Below are 16655 nucleotides of genomic sequence, written 5' to 3' on the forward strand. Positions count from 1 at the left end.
TCTTTTCACTTTTATTTCTCTCCCTTTGAGAGAAATTGAGCACACATTTGAAGTATTTTGCTTATTTCCCTCTTTCTCTCTAAGTTTGGCACTACCTTTCACAGAACCAATTTTTAATATTCTTCTAGACCTATCATAGTTATCTGTTTATAAGATAAAGCAGAGGGGTGGGCAGTGGTGCACACAGTTGAGTGTACAAATTACCATAAGCAAGAGCTGGAGTTCAATCCCCCACTCCCCACCTGTAGGGAAGGAGCTTCATGAGTAGTGAAGCAGGTCTGCAGGTGTCTCTCTCCCTTTATTTCTCCCTTTCTCTCAATTTCTCCCTGTCCTATCTAATTTAAAAAAAAAAAGCTGAGGTGAAGGAAGAAAAGAGAAAAACAGCTTGAGGAAGCAATGTATTTATTATACAGGCACTGAGCCCCTGGTGACAATAAAAAATAAAAGATACGACAAAAATATCTTTATAGTAGTTAACTTTATTGTCTTCATGTTATATTCCTCTACATTTTCATTTTGTCATCAAACATAAGCTTCCCCACTTTTTAATGACTTTGAATCACTTTTAGAGGCTATATTGATGGGTATCTGGTTGAATATTATCTCTTAACAAGTATTTGTTACATTTTTTGAAGCCATATAAAGCATGTACATATAGTGAAATACAAAAGGGAAAAGTAGTTTTTCATCCACACTAGTTTTCTAACTTCCCTGAGGAAAATTACTATCATCAGTCCCTATGTGACCTGCCAAAGGTAAATGATGCATATTTTAATATATATACATTTTAGTATGTATACATACTATATATTTACTCATATATGTGCCACATATTTTGTGTATACACACACACACACACACACATAATTATGCCTTTGTTGTTGTTGATGGGTTTTCACGGCTCCAGGACAACTTTTGTTTTTCAGATATAGGGAGGGAGAGACAAAGATGGTGGGAGGGGGAGGGCAGGGAGGAAGGGGAGATAACACAACACTGAAGCTTTCTCCAGTGTAGTAGATACTATACTCAAACATGGGTTGTGCTCATGACAAAGCAGGTGGACTGTCTAGTGAGATATTTTTTCAACCTGTACATTTGCATCTTTTCTCAGAATTTATTCTGATGATTAATCCATATCAAAATTTAAAGTAAGTTTCTAGACATGACTGTATTCCAATAATGCAATTAAGTATATACCCCTACTGAAGACCATTTGGGTTGCTTCTGAACTTTTGGCAGCACAAACAGTGCTGTAGAAATCATATGTCATGGGGGTCAGGCGGTGGCGCAGTGGGTTAAGTGCATATGGCGCAAAGCACAGGGACCAGCGTAAGGATCCTGGTTCAAGCCCCCGGTTCCCCACCTGCAGGGGAGTCACTTCACAGGCGGTGAAGCAGGTATGCAGGTGTCTATCTTTCTCTCCCCCTCTCTGTCTTCCCCTCCTCTCTCCATTTCTCTCTGTCCTATCCAACAAGGAACAAAATCAACAATGGCAATAATAATAACCACAACAAGGCTACAACAACAAGGGCAACAGAAAGGGGGAAAAATGGCCTCCAGGAGCGGTGGATTCATGGTGCAGGCACCGAGCCCAGCAATAACCCTGGAGGAAAAAAAAAAAAAGAAATCATATGTCATTTCCTCAGGTTATTTGGTATGGGTACTTTAATTTTAGATACTGTCAGAGAAATGACTATGTGATTGAACTCTGCTGCTTTCCATTTTATAGATGTCATCTTTTCCAAGTAAGTTAAGTAGGTATTAGTAAATCCTGGTTTTAAAAACTAAATCTCATTTCAATTGTAAAATTTATATCATATATGTATTATAACATATATATATGTATTTTTTACTATCAGGCTTGTTTTATATTTTCTTTGATTTGGTCCATTGGCGGAAGTTGTGATTCAGATGGTCGCATTGTCTTTGATAATTTCATACGATCAATTCTACTGGGAAAAATTGAAGACAACCCAGTGCCTGAGTCTGTGGGTAAATGGGAATGCCCCTTTGAAGAAAAAGGCCTGGTATATGACTACATGTATGAGGTATGATGTAAAATGACGTTAGTGACAAGCTATAAACACAGTCTTGGATCAATAGGAATTCTTGAGTTAATTTGATTGTTGTGATTAGTGTCTTAGTCCCTTTTCTTTAGTTTCTTCTCCCAGAATTAATGGGCAGTATCAGGGAAGTTGCTTTAAGAATATACTTCACAGGGTTCTGGAACACAGTGGTACAAAGGACATAAGATATAAGTGAGAATGCTTTATAGACTTTTATTACAGGGAGATGAGAATTTGTACCCATATGCCAACACTTGTACTGTAATCATTACCCTCCCCCAGCTCTTAATCCCCTCCCCCTTTATCCTTTATAAAAGGGCAAAATAAGGCATTACCATGTCATACTTAAATATATTTTCTTCACTCTAGGGATTCACAAAATAATTATTTTAAACAGCAGGCATTTGATTCATGCAAAGTTTGCTTGATAGAGTGTTAAGATTTGGATAGAGCCTGCGTGATTCTCTAACATAGGTTTCAAGGTTTATTGATAAAGAAGGAAAGCTGAAAAAAAAAAAGGAAAGCTAAAAAGCTAAATCACTAGCACAGATGGAGCTTGAGCTCAGCTATCTTGGCTAATAGTGCAGAAATCTTTCCCTAAAGCCATGTAAACATGGGATTTTGTGAATATGACTAGAAATACAGTTTTAGTCACATAAGATACAAGAGAGGTCAGTGCAATATTCTCTAAAACTGAAAAATCAAGAACATAACCTTTAAGGGTTGGAGGAAAAGTATTAAAATATACCTGGGTTCATAGCAACACAATATGTCACAGCCAAAACCTGGAAGCAGCCTAGGTGTCCAACAACAGCTGAGCAAGTTGTGGTATATATACACAATGGAATACTACACAGCTATAAAAAATGGTGACTTCACCGTTTTCAGACGATCTTGGATGGACCTTGAAAAATTCATGTTAAGTGAAATAAGTCAGAAAAGGAAGGATGAATATGGGATGATCTCACTCTCAGGCAGAAGTTGAAAAACAAGATCAGAAAAGAAAACACAAGTAGAACCTGAACTGGAATTGTCTTATTGCACCAAAGTAAAAGACAGAAGACCTAGTGGGGGGTTATATGGAAAACTGGGGAATGTTATGCATGTACAAACTATTGTATTTACTGTCGAATGTAAAACATTAATTCCCCAATAAAGAAATGAAAAAAAAAAACAGATGAATGGCTAAAAATGTGTATGTATGTATAAATTTTCTGACAGCAATGGAGAGGTAGACAGAGAGAGATAGAAAGAGAGAAAAGAGAAAGATAGACACCTATAGCCATGCTTTACTACTCATGAAGCTCCCCCCTGCAGGTGGGGACCATGGGCTTAAACCAGGGTCTTTGGACATAGAAAGCTAAGTGCTCAAGGGGGTATACCACCACCTTCCTCCTCCAAAAGACTTGAAATATTTCTGGTACCACTATAAACCAGAACTGAGCAGTCTCTGATTAAAAAATTTAAAAAATATAAATAAATAAAAAGAATTTTAACATTAAAAAAAATTTAAATAACTTTCTTAAAAATTCATTTTTAGATTATTAGATATAGAGATAAATTGAGGGGGACATAGAAAGGAAGAAAAAGAGAGACATTTGCAGCCTGTGAGTGAGATCATCCCATCATATGAATTCTTTTAACATTTTATTTTTTAATTATTTTATAGCCTCTTTGCTTGAAAATGTGAATACATAGAGCCAAAGCCCAATAATTTGTGACTTGACTACATCAGGGTGGTTCCCAAATGAGTGCAGTACTTGGTATTTCTAAAATAATATTTTGAGACTTTTTGCTAAAATTAAGTGTTAAGGCATAGCAACAAAATGAAATTCTAGATATATTGAATTATGTTTCATTAAGTTCTACATTGAAAAGGAAAATTAATCTAAAATATTTCTTTAGTGTGGATTCATGGATACTTCTTAATTTGCTTTATTGCTTAAAAGATTATATGTAGTATTAAGGATAAATCAATATTTTATATGAAAAAGGGAAAAAAATTAAAAATATGTATCACTGTGTGTTAAAGAGAATCAAATAGCAAGTGCATGTTATAATGTTTTATAACATATTTTTTTGTAGTTAAAAAACCGAGGTCACTGGCTCCACTGGAATGAATTAATTAAAAATACTACTTTAGGAGAAGATAAACGGGTTAAGATTCAAGATATTATTGTTCCTACTATGGACACAATTAGATATACATATCTAATGGATTTGAGTATTACCTATGCAAAGTAAGAAACTTATAAATAATGCATTGAAATACTATGCTGATAGAATCATAGGAATTTTGAAATAAACTTTGAGTTCACCTATTTTCATATAACTGACACACTGGGAGACTAATTGATATGTTCAAAGTAATATCTGTTATTAGTGAAACACTTAAAATCCAGGTTGTCTATTCCCTACTTCAAACCCTTTACTTCGTTGCCTCCCAAGTCACATTTAGTTTCTTTTTTATATCTAATACTTTTGTGTATTTCATTTATTTTTAAAGTAAACTTTCAAATTTTTTTGATAGAGATAAATTGAGAGGGAAGGGGAGATAGAGGAGAGAGAGAGGGAGAGAGAGAGAGAGACACCTACAGCACTGTTTTACCACTTGTGAAGCTTTCTCCCTGCAGATGGGGACCAGGGGTTTGAACCTGGGCCCTTGTGCATGGTAATACATGCACTTAACCAGGTGCACACCCACCCAGCCCCTCATTTAGTTGCTCACTAGAATTTTATGCTATTGAGATAAGTGTGAAATAACCTAAACTTATCTTATTGTTACCTTTGCATTAGTCTATTCCATACTGCACACCTTTCCTGTACTTCTACCTAAAAAGTACAAATATACATCACTTTGAGACAATCCTTAACTTTCTTTTTAGAAAAGGTAAGGATATTACTACTTACTTTGTGAGTACTTTTGCATATTGCAGTATTGTGTTCAAATATAGTTTGTTACTGATAAATTCCCAGTATCAGAAAGCAAAAAGTATATGCCAGTCACTGCTTTTAATAGTATCTCATGAAATAACATGATAGATTAAAATGTGTAGTTTTAAATGAAGGGGATTTGATTTTTGAGTTTTCAGCAAGTTCTGGTCTCTTTTGATAGAGATATATATTACAATTTTTCTCTTTATAAATGATGTAATCTTTTGTTTTTATAAAGGCCACTGCTTTTTGTGGGTCCGACGGGTACAGGAAAATCAGTATATGTGAAGGATAAGCTAATGAATCACTTGGAAAAGGATCGGTACTTCCCGTTTTATGTTAATTTTTCAGCACGGACTAGTGCCAACCAAGTTCAGGTTAGTTGAAAGTCAGAAATGGTGCTGGGCGGTAGCACAGTGGGTTAAGTGCACGTGGCGCAAAGCACAAGCACCAGCATAAGGATCCCGGTTGGAGCCCCCAGATCCCCACCTGCAGGGGAGTCTCTTAATAGCAAGCTATGAAGCAGATCTGCAGGTGTCTTTCTCTCCTCCTCTCTGTCTTCCCCTCCTCTTTCGATTTCTCTCTGTCCTATCCAACAACAACAACAGCTATAATGACAATAACAACTACAACAAGGGCAACAAAATGGTCTCCAGGAACAGTGGATTTGTTGTACAGGCACCAAACCCCAGTGATCATCCTATAGGCAAAAAAAAAAAAAAAAAGTCAGAAACAGGAATCTACAATTACAATTTTTTTTCTTGCTTGATTACTGTTTAAAAATATATGTTAAATGAGCATTGTTCAATGGATTTAAACAAAACTTCAAAACTTTCATTTTTAATATTGTAAAGTTAGTTTAAAATCATTTTAAGGACATAAGTCTAGAGAACATTTCTGTATTAATGCTGGATTATATAGCAGTATAATGTTATTATCTTCTTTTTAAGCCTGAGAAGAAACTATTTTATTTATTTATTTATTTATTTATTTACCAGGGCAGCACTCAGCTTTGGCTTATGGTGGTGTGGGGGATTGAAGCTGGGACCTTAGAGCCACAGGCATGAGAATCTGTTTGGATAACCAATATGCTATATCTCCTCTATCCCTATTTAGTTTTTTGGTAATCATCTTGCTTAGGGGAATAGTTTAACATGTTAGAGTGCAGTATTTGTATGTCTAAGGCTCCAGAGGTTCCAGGTTCAATCCCTGGCACCATCATAAGCCAGAGTTGAGCAGTGCTCTGGTCTGAAGGAAAAAAACCTCATTTTTGAGGTAACCATAGTTTACATAGTTATAAATATTTCAGAAGTAAAATGTCCCACCTCTTCAAAATATGTTGGCACAGTTTGCCCCTCACCAAAGCATCAATATCTCTTCACCAAAGTCCATTGACCTTCCCATACCCTCGCAACCCACTATCCATCCCACCCTTATAATATAAGTTCTTCAGTTTAAGACTAAAGCTTTGTATTCATTTGAATTTTCTTTCTTTCTTTGTTTTATAATTTATTTCTTTATTAGGGAATTAATGTTTTACATTCAACAGTAAGTACAATAGTTTGTACATGCATAACATTCCCCAGTTTCCCATTTAACAATACAACCCCCACTATGTCATTTATCATCCTTCATGGACCTGTATTCTCCCCACCCACCCACCCCAGAGTCTTTTACTTTGGTGCAATACGCCAATTCCATTTCAGGTTCTACTTGTGTTTTCTTTTCTGATCTTGTTTTTCAACTTCGGCCTGAGAGTGAGATCATCCCATATTCATCCTTCTGTTTCTGACTTATTTCACTTAACATGATTTTTTCAAGGTCCATCCAAGATCGGCTGAAAACGGTGAAGTCACCATTTTTTACAGCTGAGTAGTATTCCATTGTGTATCTATACCACAACTTGCTCAGCCACTCATCTGTTGTTGGACACCTGGGTTGCTTCCAGGTTTTGGCTATTACAAATTGTGCTGCCAAGAACATATGTGTACACAGATCTTTTTGGATGGATGTGTTGGGTTCCTTAGGATATATCCCCAGGAGAGGAATTGCAGGGTCATAGGGTAGGTCCATTTCTAGCCTTCTGAGAGTTCTCCAGACTGTTCTCCACAGAGGCTGGATCAATTGACATTCCCACCAGCAGTGCAGGAGGGTTCCGTTGACCCCACACCCTCTCCAGCATTTGTTGCTGTTACCTTTTCTGATGTATGACATTCTCACAGGAGTGAAGTGATATCTCATTGTTGTCTTTATTTGCATTTCTCTGACAATCAGAGACTTGGAGCATTTTTTCATGTGTTTCTCAACCATTTGGATCTCTTCTGTGGTGAATATTCTGTCCATGTCCTCACCCCATTTTTGGATGGGGTTATTTGTTGTCTTGTTGTTGAGTTTGGCAAGCTCTTTATATATGTTGGTTATTAAACTCTTATCTGATGTATGGCATGTAAAGATCTTCTCCTATTGTGTGAGGGGTCTCTTGGTTTGGGTAGTGGTTTCTTTTGCTGTGAAGAAGCTTTTTAATTTGATGTAGTCCATAGGTTTATACTTGCCTTAGTCTTCTTTGTAATTGGATTCATTTCATTGAAAATGTCTTTAAAATTTATGTGGAAAAGAGTTCTGCCAATATTTTCCTCTAAGTATTTGATAGTTTGTGGTCTAACATCCAAGTCCTTGATCCACTTGGAATTTACTTTTGTATTTGGTGAAATACAGTGATTCAGTTTCATTCTTCTGCATGTTTCAACCCATTGTTTCCAACACCATTTGTTGAAGAGACTCTGCTTTCCCCATGTAATAGTCTGGGCCCCTTTGTCAAAGATTAGATGTTCATAGGTGTGGGGCCTCTCATTTGAATTTTCTGTTCCCTTGCTTTGTTTCCTTGTCGCCACCATATAAGATAGGGAGTTCAGTACTTTTATTTTATATCAATTCCTTTGTTATTTCGTTTAGGACTGGTTTGGTCATAGTAAATTCCTTTAACTGTTGCTTGTCTGAAAAAGCTCTTAATCATTCCTTCAAACCTAACTGGGTGGAGTATTTTTGGGGAGGAAGTCTTTTCATTCAGAACTTTGAATATGTCCTAGCAGTTCTTTCTAGCCTTGAAAGTTTTTGTGAGGGCCTATGTTTGTGTTTGAATAGTCATGAGCAGTGACTGGCGGTTCTTAGTCACAAGTTTCTGGTGTGACTATTACATTCATATTCCACCAAACCAGAAACTTAAGGTTACATATGTATCATAAACTAATGGGAGAATAGACTCTGTGAAACTGCTGTAGTAGGCTAGTGGAACCTGTTTTCTTGGCTCTTCTTTGAATCCATTTAATATGGCAACTGAATTCTAATATCCCTGCTTTCAAGCTGTAGCTACAGTTCTCTTGAAGTTTTGGTTCTTATTTTCCCTTTCCCACTGTTGTAAAGTTGTGGTCACAACATTGTGATAAGATTGGAGTTACAGGACTTTGGTTCTGCCTGCTCATCTGCTTAAAGTTCTGTTTTTTTGGGGTGGTGGTGGTGGTGGTGGTGGAGTGGGTGGGGGTAATGATGGCACACATAGTTGAGTGCAAAAGTCACCATGAGCAAGGAACTGGGTTTAACTCCCCAATCTACATCAACGGGGGTGGGGGGTGGGGGGTGGGGGGGAGGGGAGCACCACAAATGGTGAAGGAATGTTGCAGACTTCTCTGTCTCTGTCTCTCTCCCTCTCTTCTTCCTCACAATTTCTCTCAGTTTCTATCAACAGATGAAGAAAGAAAGAAAGAAAGAAAGAAAGAAAGAAAGAAAGAAAGAGAGAGAGAGAGAGAGAAAGAGAAAGAGAAAGGAAGGAAGGAAGGAAGGAAGGAAGGAAGGAAGGAAGGAAGGAAAAAGCCATTGGTAGTTCTGGTTTTGTTGTATAGGCACTGAGCCCCAGCAATAATGTGGGCTGTCTTAGGGGTCTCTTCAGACTGTGCTTATCATCTCTTAGAGCAGGGGAGAAGGCAGTCTGGAGCAGAGTAGCCCCTAGAAGACACAGTGGGGATCAAGTGATCACAGATCACAGAGCTTCTCACCTGGCTATGGTGCTGAGCTGGCCATGGGACAGGAGAGAGAGCAGAGCTAGGTCAGGGAGCCACTAGGTTCTGGGAAGATCAATAAGAAGTTCTTTTTACTTTTGTTATGGAAGTTTGTCTGAGATCCAAGCCCTTTTCTATGCAGCATTTTCCATGGGCATGGCTTTGCTATTTTATTCTTGTGGAGGTGAAGGAAAAGAGATCTTGTTAGTCAGTCATTTTGGCTCTATCTCTCCCCCCACCCCCCACACACATACACACCATTAAGAAACAGTTTAACTAAAGAAGGGCTTATAGGGGTTGGGTGGTGGTGGTGCACCTGGTGCACCTGGTTGAGTGCACATGTTACAATGTGCAAGGACCGGGGTTTGAGCCCCCGGTCCCCACCTGCAGGGGAAAAGCTTTAAGTGATGAAGCAGGGCTGCAGGTGTCTCTCTGTCTCTTCCCCTCTCTGTCACTCCCTTCCCTCTAAATTTCTGACTGCCTCTACTGAATAAATCAATAAAGATAATAAAAAAATTTTAAAAATAAGGGCTTATAAAAGTAGGAGTAGAGAGAAGGAGATAGACAGTGGGCAGGGGCTTTGGGAAAAGAAAGAGAGGAGAGAGAATAAATACTTTGAATGTTTCTTCTAGACTCTTCTAGATTTTGGGAATTTGCAGCTTACTGAAACCATCTGTGAAAGATCTTTGAAACCACCATATGACCCAAGAAAGGAACCTCAGAATTCTGCATTCTAACCTTCCCTCCAAATGTGCTCAGATGAAAACACTGCATGAGACCTTTCCTAATTAACATTTTAGACAACCATTTTAAAATTTATTCTTGGCCTTTCCCTATTTATTTATTTATTTATTTATTTATTGCCTTCAGGACTATCACTGAGGCTCAGTGCTGGCACCATAGCTCCACTGCTCCTGGTGGCCATTCCCCCCACCACACTGCCATTTTATTGAATGAAATTGAGAGGGAATAGAGAGAAATTGAGAGGGGAGGAGGAGGTAGAGAGCGAGAGAGAAAGACACCTGCAGACCTGCTTCGCTGCTAGTGAAGCGTCCCCCCACAGGTGGGGAGTGGGGGCTTGAACCTCGCGCTTAGTACTATGTGTACTATGTGCACTTAACCAGGTGTGCTGTTGTTATCACTGGGCTGGCTTCACGGGAGGGTAACAGACAACCAGAAACACACGGCTGAGCTCAGAACGCAGTTTAATCTTTATTCACGAGTGAACAAACAGTCCAACACCTAAATCACCACACCATGTACTCCTCCATCTTTCTCCTCTGGCCGCAGAGAGGGACTCTTAAACTAATCACCACACAGATCTGTCCTGCATCCTTCTCCTCCTGCGGCTGCACGTAGGATAGGGGGCGGGGAGAAGGGAGTAGCACGAAAACTAGCAAGGGCTAAACCAAATCTCCCGGCGGGGAGAGTGAGACCAAACCAATGTGAAGCATAGCAACAGTTTGCCACCACTCTGCCCTAGTTTCTGTTGTTTTAAACTTATATAATTCTCTGTGAAATCTTAACAAATTTAAGTTAGTGCTTTTAGATATTGAGTAATAGATATATTGTAATAGCAGTGAGGATCATATTTTGTGCCTGTATACATATATATAAACACTCTTTGATGTTACAATATGTAAGGTCTGAAACTACCATTAATGTGAATAAATATAAGTCAACACATATATACTATTTTGTAAATTGCTATCTGGTATAATGTTCTTATATAGTTAAACTGCTAAATTCTTCACTCCCTATCCCCCATGTTAAGAATGACTTGAAATGTATTACCCTTTCTTTTATTCTAGAATATTATTATGGCTAGATTGGATAAAAGGCGCAAAGGTGTTTTTGGACCACCAATGGGAAAGAAGTGCATAATTTTTATAGATGATATGAATATGCCTGCATTGGAGAAATATGGAGCTCAACCTCCTATTGAATTATTACGACAGTTTTTTGACTCTGGCCATTGGTAATTATATCTCTGAAGTCTTAAAAAGTCATGCTGAAGTCACATTTTATTTTATTTTCCTAATTTAGTTCCTCATAGCAAAATAATGCATTTTTAGTTATTTACATAAAAATGGCTGCTAAAAGAATTGGTTACTCAGATTTTATTTTCTTTTTTTATAAAATTTCTTTATTGGGGAATTAATGTTTTAAATCCGACAGTAAATACAATAGTTTGTACATGCATAACATTTCCCAGTTTTCCATATAACAATACAACCCCCACTAGGTCCTCTGTCATCCTTTTTGTACCTGTATTCTCCCCCCCCACACACACACACACCCAAGTAGTCTTTTACTTTGGTGCAATATGACAATTCCAGTTCAGGTTCTACTTGTGTTTTCTCTTCTGAACTCAAATTTTCTATACAGAAAAAATTAATTTTTATTTGAATGTGTGAATTAAATTACTGGGATGTGCAATTAACTAATGAAAACATACTTATAGAATGATGCTTTAAATTCATCCCTTTTTGATTATTATTTTTAATTATTAAAAATATAAACAGATTACATTTTTTCAAACTGTCATTCCCCCATGGCTGAGAATTTGTAGTTAGGCGACATTTTAAGAAACCATAATGAACACCTTCTCCTCCCCACCATTCTTTATTATCTATATTTTCTGTGACTCTTTGGGAATACTATTTTTGAAGGGTTTTGGCTTTGACAGTAATTTCATGAAATAATTCTGCTCTACCCACCTCATTTTATGATTACATAGTTTGCTTCCTCACTGTAACATTGTGTTTAATCAGGTTAGCCACTGCCTAGTCCCAACATGAGATGATTTTTATCTTATGGCAAGCATAGATCAATTTCAATTTTAGATTGCATATCGTGAGAGTCAAGTGGTGGTGCACCTGGTTGAGTGTACATATTACCATGCTCAAGGACCAAGGTTTGAGCCCCTTACTTGCCTGGGGTGATGCTTTGAGAGTCATGGGGGATGCTCTGAGAGTCGTGGAGCAGGTCTGCAGGTACCTCTCTCTTTCTCCCTCTCTTAACTCCTTCTCCCTTTCCAAATTCTCTCTATCCTATAAAATAAAAATGGAAAGGAAAAATAATAAATAAAAAGGGGGGTTGGGCAGTGGCGCAGCAGGTTAAGCACAAGGACCAGCATAAGGAACCTGGTTTGAGCCCCCAGCTCCCCACCTGCAAGGGAGTCCCTTCACAGGTGGCAAAGCAGGTCTGCAGGTGTCTTTCTCTCCCCTCTCTGTCTTCCCCTCCTCTCTCCATTTCTCTCTGTCCTATCCAACAACAATGACATCAACCATAACTACAACAATAAAACAACAAGGGCAACAAAAGGGAATAAATAATAAATAAATATTAAAAAAAGAAAACGAAAAGAAAAAAGGGGCCAGGCAGTGGTGCACCTGGTTAAGTGCACCCATTACAGTGTGCAAGGGCTCAGGTTCAAGCCCCTGTCCCTAACTACAGGGGGAAAGCTCCACAAATGGTAAAGCAGGGTTACAGATGTCTCTCTGTTTCTTTTCCTGCCTATCTTCCCCTCCCCTCTCAATTTCTCTCTGTCCCTACCCAATAAGAAATAAAATAAAAATATTAAAAATAGGGAGTTGGGCTGTAGTGCAGCTGGTTAAGCTCACATGGCGCAAAGCGCAAGGACCCACATAAGGATCCTGGTTCGAGCCCCCGGCTCCCCACCTTCAGGGGGTTCCCTTTACAAGCGGTGAAGCAGGTCTGCAGGTCTTTCTCTCCCCCTCTCTATCTTCTCCTCCTCTCTCCATTTCTCTCTGTCCTATCTAACAATGACAACATCAATAACTACAACAATAATAACTATAACAATAAAAAACAAGGGCAACAAAAGGGAAAAATAAATAAAATATTAAAAAAATTAAAAAATTAAAATAAGTAAACAAATGAAAAAAAGATATAGAGAAAGAAAAGGTAAAAAATGGCCACCAGGAGCATAGCAGTGGATTTGTAGTGCAGGCACTGAGCTCTAGCTCAGTGGCAAAAAAAACCAAACCAAACCAAAACAAAACCAAAAAACAGAAAACCTTAATGGAAATAAAAAAAAGAAAAAGAAAATAAAAATAAATACATATTCTTATTACTGAGGGTCCTTGAAGTTTTACCTGTTTTTTTTATTAGTGATTTAATATTGATTTACAAAATTACAAGATAACAGGTGTACAAGTCCGCACTGTTCCCACCACCAGAATAGTATAGATCAAAATTATTTTGGGGTGCAGAGGGTGGGAATTCTGGCTTTATAATTGTTTCTCTGCTTGACATGGGTGTTCCTGCTTCTGTCTTTCCCTGGTGAGGTAGGGCTTTGAAGCAGTGAGGTTCGAAGACACAATGGTGAGATCATCTGCTCAGGGAAGTCAGGATGCTGTCATAGTAGCATCTGCAATTTGGTGGCTGAAAGATGACAAGATAGAAAGTGGGACAAAATGATTAATAAACAGGAGACAAAAAGTAGGAATAGAGCAGATGAGAATAGGGATCTTGGAGGTGGAGAGAAGCTAGGAAGTCCACTGTAGCCTGTTCCAAGAGGTCCATGACTATCATAGTTTTGCTTGAGTTTGATAGCTAATATGGAGTTGGACAAAAATATTGTCTGAAAAAATGATGTCAGAGTAGAGAAAAGGGCTAGAAAGTTGGATTAGAGTAGAGAGTAGGTTCCATTCTTGCAAAAAAAAATCCTACGAATAAAATTAACCGTCTACCTAATTCACAAGAGCCTATGTAACTTCTGAGTACTTAATTGGTCTGAGCTCACAGTTGGAGTCTCTAGGAGACCTCCTGTTGTTGTTGCCACCAAGGTTATCGATGGGACTTGATGCTTGCACTACAAATCCACTGCTCCCTGATCCTAGAGACAGGCTGGGAGTATGGATCAACCTGCCAACGCCCATGTCCAGTGAAGAAGCAATTACAGAAGTCAGACCTTCCACCTTCTACAACCCATAATGATCCTAGGTCCATGCTCCCAGAGGGATAAAGAATAAGAAAGCTTCCAATGGAGGGGATGGGATATGGAACTCTGGTGGTGCGAATTGTGTGGAATTGTATTCCTCTTATCCTATGGTCTTGTGAATCATTATTTAATCAATAAAAAGAAAAGAAGAAAAAGACAGAGAAAAAAGAATATTTTTATTTGATTTGATAGGATAGAGAGAAATTGAGGGGTGGGGGTAGAGGGAGAAAGATAAACAACTGCAGGCCTGCTTCACATATATATATACATCCCACAACTTCTTTACCTAGTTATCTGTTTATAGGCATTTATGTTGTTTCCACATTTTGACTAGGGGTGGATATATTATTTCAAATTGGTGTTTGGTGTCCTTTAGATAAATACCTTGAAATGGTATTGCAGAACAATAGGGTATTTCCCTTTTTTTTAAAAAAAAAAGAATTTCGTACTATTTTCAATAAAAGCTTTATCAGTTAACATTCCCACTAACAATGTGCCAGATGTTATTTTTCTCTATATTCTTACCAGCACTTTTCCCCCTCTCTTTTTTTTTAATATTTATTTTAGTTATTTATTCCCTTTTGTTGCCCTTGTTGTTTTATTGTTGTAGTTATTATTGTTGTTGGATAGGACAGAGAGAAATGGAGAGAGGAGGGGAGGACAGAGAGGAGGAGAGAAAGCTAGACACCTGCAGACCTGCTTCACCGCCTGTGAAGCGACTCCCCTGCAGGTGGGGAGCCGGGGTTCGAACCGGGATCCTTAAGCCGGTCTTTGTGCTTTGCGCCACCTGCGCTTAACCCGCTGCGCTACAGCCCGACTCCCCCCCCCCTCTTTTAATGTAGGCCATTCTCAACAGTGTGAGAAGCTACTTCTCTGTGACTTGAATTTGCATTTCTCTCATAATAAGTGATAGCGAGAATTTTTTCCTGTTTCTGTGGGCCATAAGTGCCTATTTAGAGCTTTCAACTATTTTTTCACTGGGTTGCTTGGGTATTTGTTATGTTGTATTTCATTATGTCTATGACCATAACATTCTGATCATGTCCAGTTTCATCTGATTTCTTTATATATTGTGGATATCAACTAATTTACTAGGCTGCTTTTTTTTTTTTTGCCTCTAGGGTTTGGTGCCTGCACTATGAATCCACTGCTCCTGAAGGCTATTTTTTTCCTCTTTGTTGCCCCTGTTGTTGCCCCTGTTGTTATTATTGTTGCCATTGCTATTGTTGTTGTTGTTGGATAGGACAGAGAGAAATCGAGAGAAGAGGGGAAGACAGAGAGGTGGAGAGAAAGACACCTGCAGACCTGCTTCACTGCTTGTGAAGCAACCCCTCTGCAGGTGGGGAGCTGGGGGCTCCAACCAGGATCCTTAAGCCAGTCCGTGCACTTTGTGCCACGTGCGCTTCACCCACTGTGCTACCACCCAGCCCCCTACTTTTTTGTTTTTATGGAAGTCTCTTTTGATGTGTAAAAGTCTTTTTTTTAAGGTTTATTTAAAAGAAGTGAGAGTGAGTGAGTGGCAAAGGGGAGTGAGAAACATTAAATATTCAGAGAAGTTAAAATCAGGCCACATTTCTAGGAAGACCTACATTTCATTCTATCTTATTGGCTTTTTAACTATTGTTTTGGATTTTTTTTTTAATTTCTATATTGGGGGACTAATGGTTTACAGTCAAGAGTAAAATACTGTTTTGGAATTTTTATGTACTTTCCAGGTATGACCTTAAGGACACAACTAAAATCACATTGGTTGATATAGAACTGATTGCTGCCATGGGTCCTCCAGGCGGTGGTAGAAATCCAGTCACTCCTCGTTTTATTAGACATTTCAACATCTGCACTATTAATACTTTCAGTGATGAAACTATGGTCCGAATCTTCTCATCAATCATAGCATTCTACCTTAGGACTCGTGACTTTCCACCAGAGTACTTTTTGATTGGGAACCAAATTGTCAGTGGAACGATGGAGGTGAGCAAATAATGCAAAATATTTTAGTATTATGCATACTTTTTTTTAAAGAAAAGGAAGTATTATTTTTACAACTATTTTTATTAGTGATTTAATATTGATTTACAAAGTTATAATTAATAGAGGTACAATTCCATACATTTCCCACCACCAGAGTTCTGTGTCTACATTCCCTCTAGTCCTGCAATAGTTCTCCCAAGATCACAGATATGGGTATGACTTCTGTAACTATATATATATATATATATATATATATATATATATATATATACCCATTTATATAATACATCTATCCATTTTTTCCCCTAAGGTCCTGCTTTCTCTTTCTTTCTAAATCACACTTACACCTAGTACTACTTCCAAATGTACTTTCTTTTTTCCTTTTCTCTCTCAGAGTCTTGGTAAAATTGGGGTTTAGAGCTCTCTAGTCATCTTTCCCTATTATTTCCCTCTTTCTTGGAGTATGGACCAAAAAAATTTATGTAGTGCATAAGGTGGAGTTCTGACTTCTGTAATTGCTTCTCTGCTGGACATGGGCATTGGCAGGTGGATCCATAACCCTAGCTTGTTTCTTTTTCTTTAAAAAAATTTGTTTATTATTTGATAATATTTAACAAGATTGTAAGATAACAGGGGCATAATTCCCTACAGTTTTCACCTCCA

General features: G+C 38.1%; 1 protein-coding gene across 1 annotated transcript in view; it reads left to right on the plus strand.

Moving 5' to 3' along the window:
• The window catches only part of DNAH12 (dynein axonemal heavy chain 12), a 273128-nt gene that overhangs the window by 165828 nt on the left and 90645 nt on the right, over window positions 1–16655 (plus strand). The window contains exons 36-40 of the mRNA XM_060203068.1: window positions 1860–2048; window positions 4152–4306; window positions 5239–5377; window positions 10864–11030; window positions 15737–15992. Coding sequence (XP_060059051.1) covers window positions 1860–2048; window positions 4152–4306; window positions 5239–5377; window positions 10864–11030; window positions 15737–15992 — 906 coding nt within the window. The remainder of the gene's footprint in view (window positions 1–1859; window positions 2049–4151; window positions 4307–5238; window positions 5378–10863; window positions 11031–15736; window positions 15993–16655) is intronic.

This window comes from Erinaceus europaeus, chromosome 12 (assembly GCF_950295315.1).
Source record: "Erinaceus europaeus chromosome 12, mEriEur2.1, whole genome shotgun sequence".
Classification (NCBI taxonomy): domain Eukaryota; kingdom Metazoa; phylum Chordata; class Mammalia; order Eulipotyphla; family Erinaceidae; genus Erinaceus; species Erinaceus europaeus.